Consider the following 9,005-nt stretch of genomic DNA (forward strand, 5'->3'; position numbering starts at 1 on the left):
TTATTTTGGAAGAGAATGACAGTAAGTGGGGGAGGTACAGAGAGACCATGTGAGAGAGAATCCCAACTCAGGTCTCAAACCCACGAACCATGAGATCATGACCTGAGCTGAAATCAAGAGTCGGATGCTTAACTGACTGAGCCACCCAAGTGCCCCAGGAATTTTTTTTTTTGATGCCTATTATGCTAAAAGGTTTTATTCATTTCCTGAATGAATATTAAATTTTATCCAAAAATTTTTCTTCATCAATTAAAAAATGCCATGATTAATATCCTTTATTTTGATAACGTGATAAATTCTGTTGATAGATTTCACATGTGCCTACCTTGAATTTCTGGACTAAATCCAACCTGAGTCTCACAAGTTCTGCGTCTATGCTCCTGTGTGAGATTTCAAGATCCAGTGTCTAGACCCCAATTTTCATTCCCATCATTGTTTAGTTATATTTCCTCTCTTAATTTCTTCATCAGTCTCACCAGGGAACAACAATACAATTGATTGTTATTTTCAACAATCCACCTTTGACTTCTTTGAACCACTGTATTGTATACTATTATTTAATTAATCTCTGTTATTACGTATTCATTTTATTCTTTACAGTAGTGTGGTGTTCATTCTTTATTCCTTTCCCAGATTCTTGAGAGGAATGCTTAGGTTATTAATCTTCAGTCTGTAAACTTCCGTCATATGCATTTTGGAGGCTGTGTATTTCCATGTAAACACTGAAAAGCTATATCCCACCAGCTTTGACCTGTAGTGTTTTCATTTTCTCCAATTCAAAATATTTTTCTAAGATTTGCAAGAATTTTTATTTGATTCATGACTTACTTAGAAAGTGTGTTTCTTGACTTCTACACATATAGGTATTTTCCAGCTCTCCTTCAGGTACTTATTCCTATCTCAACAGTGAATATTAATTAGGCAACTAGCAATGCCTCCACAATCACCATATCATGTAGATGCAAGTTAATCGGTCCAAATTCAAGTTCAGGAATGTTAGCCTATACCTCATCATATTCTCTATGACCACCACGAGTGGGTAAATTGTTGGCATCCATTTACAAGGCGTTATGGCTTCCCTAGATTGGATAATCACTTCTCAGGGGTGGAACCAAAGTTCGAGAGACATTGTCATGGAGTCAGGGAGCACAGACTGAAGAGGGGACATATTCTGCCTGTATGTGAGACACAAGATGGTCCCAGAGAGGAAAATAGAGCCATGGCAAGAGGTCACTGGAACCAGTGTGTGCATAATATTTTGCATCCATTGTCTCATTTAGCTTAATAACTTCCCTGTAAATGATGGAAAACAGACATTGTCCCCACACTTTTCATATACTTGATGTGCCCAACACCCGAATACAAATGTGTCCAACATGAGAGAGCACGAATTGGATTCACAACAGAACTCAGGAAAGAAGTCAGAAAATTCCCGAGATTTGATGCTGTGTTTATCTGCTTTCCTTCTTTACAGATCATATCTCTGCCAAAATTGTTCCACAATACCTTTCATTGTCAAATCATTCAATATCATGATGCGTGGTTTTTAAAAAATATTAGTTATTGCATAGCTTCCTTTTAAAAAAAGTGGGGATTATTTCCTGAGCTCATCCGTGGACCCTACCCAGAGATTGGTCACACAGGCTCTCCTGCCCTGTTTGCTCACTGGATCAATGTTCCAAGATATTCTGTACTCAGAGTGAGCCCCTGACTGTTACTTGAAGTACACAGTCATGAACTGTGTTCTTACAAACCTTCAGTAATCATTATGGCATAGGACTTATCAAATATACAAACCAATCCATGTATGCACAATAGGCCGTTGATGATTTCTACACAGGGTTCACCTATGAGAAATGGTCAATCTCCTGGGAGGCACAACCCATCGTCTTGCAACACAGCCTAGAAAACTCCTCAACCATTGTATCTTTAGATATTTTTTAAGCATCTCTTAGTGTTGTTGTCACAGGGATAGTTTTTGCCTTCCACAATCTTGCTTTACCCATGCCTTCAGTAATACAGGATACCCAGAGCTGACTGGCAGAAATCTAGCATCTTCAGGAAAGCCAGTGCTAGTAGAAGTGGGGGCAGTCGAACAACGCTCTTAAATAACTAGGCAAATGTTTGTGACTGTTTACCCAGACTGTCCCTGGATTTCATAAATGCCAACTACTGAAAAAGGGCAAACACCACAGACTTCTGATGTGACATGATCAATGCCGACTGATAATGGGGGAGAGACAGTCATGCAGCAATTATCCGGGATTACGTATTCCAGAAACTCCTCTTTGCCAGCAGCTTTCTGAACGCATTCTTCATGTCTCTGTTCCTGAGGCTGAAAATGAGGGGGCTGAGGAAAGGGGTGATGACAGTGTAAGGGACAGCGATGAGTGTGTCATCTCCTCCCGAGCCTTCTGGCTTCAGATAGACAATAGCCGCGAAGCCAAAGTGGACGATGACCACAGTGAGATGAGAGGCGCAGGTAGAAAAGGCCTTCTGCTTGCCCTCGGCTGAAGGGATCCTGAAGACAGTGGACAGAATGAAAACGTAAGTGGTGACGATGAGCAGGAAGGTGCCCGTCAAGCCTGACACCGAGATCATTGTTACAAGGAGTTCGGTGAGGTCGCTGTCTAGACAGGACAGCCTCACCATGGCCCGCATGTGGCAGAAGAAATGGTGGATGAGGTTGGGGGTGCAGAACGAGCCCCCGAATATCAGTGCAGTCTCTGTCACAGAGATAAGGAAGCCTCCGGCCCAAGCAGAGACCACCAGCTGCCCACACACCACATTGGTCATCAGCAGTGGGTATCGGAGAGGGTGGCAGATGGCCAGAAAGCGATCGTATCCCATCAGCGTGAGAATGATGCAGTGAGTGCCACCAAGTCCCAGGAAGAAACACATCTGCAAGCCACACCCCGGGACTGAAATGCTTCTCTTCTCAGTGAGCAGGTCTGCCAGCATCTTGGGGATGATGGTCAGCGTGTAGCAGGTCTCGGAGAAAGAGAGGGCACGGAGGAAGAGGTACATAGGGGTGTGGAGAGATCTGTCCGCCCAAGTTAGACCCAGGATGGCCAGGTTACCTGTGAGGGTGAGAAGGTAGAGGCCAAAAAAGAGCACGAAGAGGAATGTCCGCACGTGTGGGTACGAGGAGAAGCCCACAAGAATGAATTCTTTCAGGACTGTCTGGTTGGCCTTCATTGTGGCATGTCTGAAATGTGAAAGAAACAACAAGTAAATATTCAACTCTCCATTATTCTTGGAAGGTTGTGGTGTGAATAAGACAGATGATCAGGGAGTTACGATGACCAATTGATTCTTCAATTTGTGTGGCAAAACACCATGTGTATGTAGGTCACAGGTTTTCCTGATTTTAGTTCATTTGTTATACCTTTATTAGGGGTCCAATTACTGATCGCTTGGTGGGTGACAGAAGACTCTTCGTGGCTTATTGTTTTAGCAGAGTTTATTGGCTGGTAATATCATAAGAGGAAAAATACTGTAATTAATGTCTAGATAAAGGAAATTCAGGTGTCTGAGGTCAGCCAGATTTCGATCAGACTCTGAACATAACACAATTACCAAGTAGCTAATAGACAGAGTCAGGGTCTCTGACTCTTGCACACAGAATATTGTCTGTAAATATCCAATGGGTGAAGATTCATAGTTGGTTTGTTAGTAATTGGGGACCAAATGTAGACAATGGCTTATAATCATAAGGAAGCCCAAAGTCATGAACTCTTCTTGGAGGAGACATTTAGGTCCCGTATACGAAAAGAAATAAAGAACATGCTCCCTTCCCTGTGCTCTGAGGAGAAGGAAGATCGGATACTCTGGGACCCTCTGGATTAATATTGATTCATTACAGTATGTGGATCGTATGGACAAACAGAGTCTTCATGCAGGCTCGGTGCGGGTGGAGGTGAGATTTTGCCCATTCCTTTGTGCCAAGACCAGTATCTCAACAACATAAATGCTAGAGATTCTACAACTTCTTTGATATTCTGCATTTGATGTAATCCCATACCCCTCTGACATATATAGGACACATTCCCTCAGCTTTGTATTATGTTGTGTTTCCTCACACACATGTTAATATATTTAATAACTAGCATTGAAAGCTCTACATTTGTCAAATTAATTCTAATGTTTATTGGCTCGATTCTTGACAACGTAGATGAGAAGCTGAGGAAATTGTATGGCAGCTGAGATTATTTCCCTCTTTTTAAAAATAAGAGAGTTGTGTCTATAATGTGGCATATTTGTAGCTAGATGCCAACTGTTTGGATTTAATTGTACATTCGTTGCATTTATCTTTGTTTTCTCCTTCTGTAGAGAGTCGATGGTCATAGATCTCTGTATGTCTCCGAGTGCTAATATGGAGCATTTTAAGAGGGTAATGATTCCCAACATGTGCACAGATAGGTTAGTGATCGCAAAGAGGCCGAATCTAAAACAGTTTCTGTTTTACCTTGTTATTCGGCACCGGGCAGAATGTTGAGCCTAGAGACAACGAGTGTTTCCAGCCTTAAGTAGATTTGGTTGAGGCTAAGTGTAAGCATTCCGTCAGCAGAATCCAGCTGGTCACTGACAGAAGAAGCAGTCGGGAAAGGGTCTGAATCACTATTATTTTGAAAATGTTCTGAATTATAACTAGACAATTTTACATATAAAGAAATGTAAATAAAATAAATATGATATAATTTTAACCTTTTATGATGAAAGGTGCAGCAGTGTGAACTCTATCTTAGGGATGTCTTGGATTCTTTAGTCCTCTTTGACCTGACATGACTTCCTTCTTCCTCAGCCTCCCCTGACATGTGACTAATCTTTCCCTCTACCCTTTCTCCTTTCCTGTTGCATGTTCCCCCCCCCCCCCCCCGTGTCCACACCTCACCTTCCATAATTGAGTAATTATCTCCAAAAAAGAAGTCTAGAGCATTATTTTGCCTTCCTGCCTAAGCCTGTATTCTGATTCACTCTCGGACTTCCTTCTGAGGCCTTTTAGGCAAACCTCCTCAGCATCCAAATGGAGCATGAAACTCCTTGGGATGCCCACCCACACTTGCAGATTGTTGTTCCACTTTGCCCTGAAAGAGCCTTGAGAAAACTTGAGATTGTCTCAGAAGACCGTCTCCCCTCTCAGAAATGCTAGGTGCCATACGCCCTTCCGTTATCACTGAGCCATTGTGAAGATTTCCTGCCTCAGTAGAACACTGTACACACTCACGTTTCCAAATTCTCTAGACTCTCCACAGGAACTGTCAGCAGAGTAATTAGACGGATAGTGGAACCAAAAGATTGCCTAAGTACCCCAAAGTGGGTGAGAGGAGAGAATATTGGCAAAGCGATTGTTGTTAGTACCTGGGACCCATGGGGCAAAATTGAAGCTCTTTGACATACGAATTGCGGGACGGTCTGATTCCACACCATACGCCATATCCCCTCCTAAACAGCCAGGGGGGTGGTGTTCCAATCCATCATTTCATTCAGAAACATTTTGAAAATGCAAGGAATCAGTAATACATACTCCAAGACAGCCTTCCTTACTTAATCTTCCCTTACTTGTGCGTTAAACGCCTACTTGGTGAATCATCAGTAGTAGAGTGTGAATTTCAGAATCTCCCTCTACTCCTGGCATATTTGAATGTGTGTATATGTGTTTAGGGGCGTGAGAATATTATACCCCACTCTACCCTCGACAATGTCTGAAGTTGTCCCCAAATCAAGTTGTATCAAATGTAATTTGCAATATGGATCCACCGAAAAATGAAATACACACCCTTTCCAGAGTCGCAGAGAAATGGTATTTGGAGAAAGTGCAGGGACAATTAATCATGAGGAAAACAGCCTCCAATCACTCCAAGGGTTTCCTACCTTGTGTCTGTTATCAGCGCCCCAAAGCCAATTCAGTGTTACAGTTCTATTCTTCCATGATGGTCTTCACACTGTGGGAAGCCTGCTTTGTTCTTCGCTCAGAAGACACAGAGATCCACTTAGTGTAAAAGCCATTGTCTAAGAGCCTGTGGTTTTAACTTTATTGCTGCTTGTTGAGTGACCTTAGCAAAGTCCTTGTGCCTTCTGGATCTAAGTTTCCCCAGCTGGGAAGTGATTTGGTGCCAGCCTTAGCTTTCTGTGGCCCTAGAGTTTTCCACACGTGCCATGATCTGATTCTACCACTCCCTGAATCACAGCGCTTAAGAACCTTTTCTTCCACCGGTTTGGAGATATTGTCTGATTATCATTAGCACTTGTGGGTCCTCAGCTCTAGAGGTTTGGCTCTGGTTAGGAGACCCTAAGGGATTCCTCTCTTCTTGCATCAGAGGGAGCAGGAGAACTTTCTGACTCAACTTTGTAATTTTCTCTCATTAGTTCCAGGGCTGTTTTGTAACATGTGACCAGGAAAACTCTGCCTGGAATCTCTGGGGATTTAAAGCTTGCAGAGTCCTATCTAGTCCATGCTAATTCCTCAGTTTGTTTGGCAGGGAGAGAGTTATTTGCATCCCTCATGCTTTCTCTTCCCCCATGTTCTTGGCCTTTCATCACCAACTCCCTCCCTGCTCCCCCAACCCTGCCTTGTTAATTAGGAAGGGCTCAAGGTTTGAGAACTGTACTCTGAGGGAACTCAGAAAACTATAATGAATGTTATGTGCTTAAAAAGAATTTTTACCTTGGTGGAGGAAAGATGATGGAGGCAATTTGATTCAACTACCCAACTATTAGAACGTGTTTTTAAAAAAAGATTGGGTATCCTAGTGTTGGAAAGGATTGGAAGTATTGTAACTCATAGACTATTGTTGGGAAATTAAAAATTATAAAATGTTTTAAAATTGAGTCAAGCGTTTTGTTAATTTCTTGAATGCATTCACGTTCAGGGAAAGTGGACTTTCACATTTCTCTGCACCACCCTCTAAATACAACTAAAAAGTGTGGAAACATCTCAACACTCAGAAAAGGGCTCTGGAAGAGGAATCATGGCGAATGGATTGGCCAGGGGTCTCAGCGCTTGAAGAACACCACCACAGAGGGTTTCCAAGGATCTCTTTTTTATCAAACCCCATGAAGTCCAGCTGGGGTGTGGAGAGCTCTGCAACCTGCAATCAGCAAATGTCCACAGGCAAAGGCAAAGGCAAACAAAAAAAATAAAAGCACAGATGTTCTCTCTGGCAAGGGACCAAGAAAGGGGAGGCCACGCAGGGCCATTTTTGGGAGACCCACAGCCAATGGCAGCGGGAACCCTACTGGCTCTACCTTCAGTGTGAGGGCCCACCTGACATCAGGGAGCCAGGCCTCATCTGCCCACAGCAGCATCGCCAGGTGGTGTAGGTAACCTGTCCTCCATTGCGCACACACACACACACACACACACACACACACAGAATCATGTCCTGGGCCACAAGACAAACCACAAGAATGTTTTTAAGTTTTTATTTTAATTCCAGTTCATTAACATACTGTGTTATCTTAGTTCAAGTGTACAATACAGTGATGAAACACACCCATCCATCACCGGCTGCTCATCACAGCAGGTGCACTCCTTAAGCTATTCGACTGCAAGAAATGTAAAGGGAGGGAAATTATGCAGAGGACATTCTGGTTCTCTAACCATGTTAGTTTCAACCTGGAAATCAAGAACAGAAAGACGGTAGGAAAATCCGTAAACACAAGGAGGTTAAACAATATGAAGCTGTCCGTGCTCATAAAGAAGAGGTCAGTAGAAATGAAAATCGTTCGTAAACTGATGCAAAATGAAATGACAACATATCCAAATGTGTGGGTTGCAGCTAGAGCTTCCTGAAAGGGTATTTATAGCACATTAGAGGAGAAGAGAGGTCTCTATGAAATGACTTAAATTCCTATCTCAAGAAACTAGAAAAAAATAACAAAATTGATCCCCAATTTGATGTATGGGCTCATTGCAATCCTTTTAAAATCTCCTCCCAATTTTTTTTATAGAGAACAACAAACATATTCTAATTTACATGTAAACCAGCAAGTTCTTGCATATATGTAACAATCTTAAAGAAGAATCAAATGGAAATCATTGCATCCAATATTAAAACCTACCTCATGCCTACATTCATCAAGATCGTGAGATATTGGCAGAATGTATTCCAGTCTGACTCCACATTGTGGTTTTCTGAAAGCTTTTATACTTTACCCCCCAGCCCCCTTCCCTTCTGCCACACAGCTGGGCAAGCTGATAAGAAATCAGGGGCTCTGCCCTCGGGTGCCTGCAGGGGTTGAAACCACACAGTTCTGCATGGGAAAGCTCGCCCTGCATTCACTCCCGAGCCATCACAGACATGACCAGCCCGTCTCCTTCCGCTGGCCACGGTCGCTGCAGTCGGCCTGGGCAGTGCCCTTTACATTGAGAGCTGTCCCTACATTTCTTTATGTATATTCTTTGTTAAATTAAAATCACCCCATATATCATGTTCCATATTGCATATATTGATATTTTCACTCCGTTCCTGGTAGCGCTTAAAAAAAAAAAGTATTCGATGTTATTTAAATGCAACAGTGTTTTGCTATCTTACATATTCCATTTTAAAATATATTCTTATTTTTCTCTATGTACTTCTCTGATATATGGGCACAAAAATTGTTTGTTGTTTATTAATACGGTTTTTATTTGATGTCCTTAGCATACTTCTCTGCAACAAAAATGTGTTTGGGTTGATTTTTTTAATCAAATTTTGTGTCTAAGAGGAATTATGATTAAATGTGATATTTTTCAATGTAAAATTATCCCTGAATGAGAGTGGTGCTTTAAAAATTATGTCATATACCAAGGAATAACACTTTTTTGCAAAAATGAGACAGCTCAGAATCAATTTTATTCCCCAAAAAATTATATTAAAAAGCAGTGCAGCTAAATTCTCTGAATTCCTTCTAAGTTATATTTCATTAATAACCTATCATCAAAACTTATTTGTAATAATTCATTGGAGTATAATTTTATCAGTTCCTTTTTCTACTTTCCCCAAAACATGATATGGATGCTG

The 9,005-nt window shown here is 41.8% G+C and overlaps 1 protein-coding gene across 1 annotated transcript; it reads right to left on the reverse strand.

Moving 5' to 3' along the window:
• Positions 1-2,265: 2,265 nt before the first annotated feature.
• On the reverse strand, positions 2,266-3,198 carry LOC147572248 (olfactory receptor 10X1-like). Its single transcript, XM_086694573.1, has one exon. The coding sequence runs from the start codon at positions 3,196-3,198 to the stop codon at positions 2,266-2,268; it is 933 nt and encodes a 310-aa protein (XP_086550699.1).
• Between the last annotated feature and the right edge of the window lie 5,807 nt (positions 3,199-9,005).

Source organism: Puma concolor, chromosome E4 (assembly GCF_028749965.1).
Source record: "Puma concolor isolate L17-30 chromosome E4, mPumCon1.1.hap2, whole genome shotgun sequence".
NCBI lineage: Eukaryota > Metazoa > Chordata > Mammalia > Carnivora > Felidae > Puma > Puma concolor.

Excerpts from the sequence above, each read along its gene's own strand:
- LOC147572248 (XM_086694573.1), bottom strand. The coding sequence starts at position 3,198 with ATGAAGGCCAACCAGACAGTCCTGAAAGAATTCATTCTTGTGGGCTTC.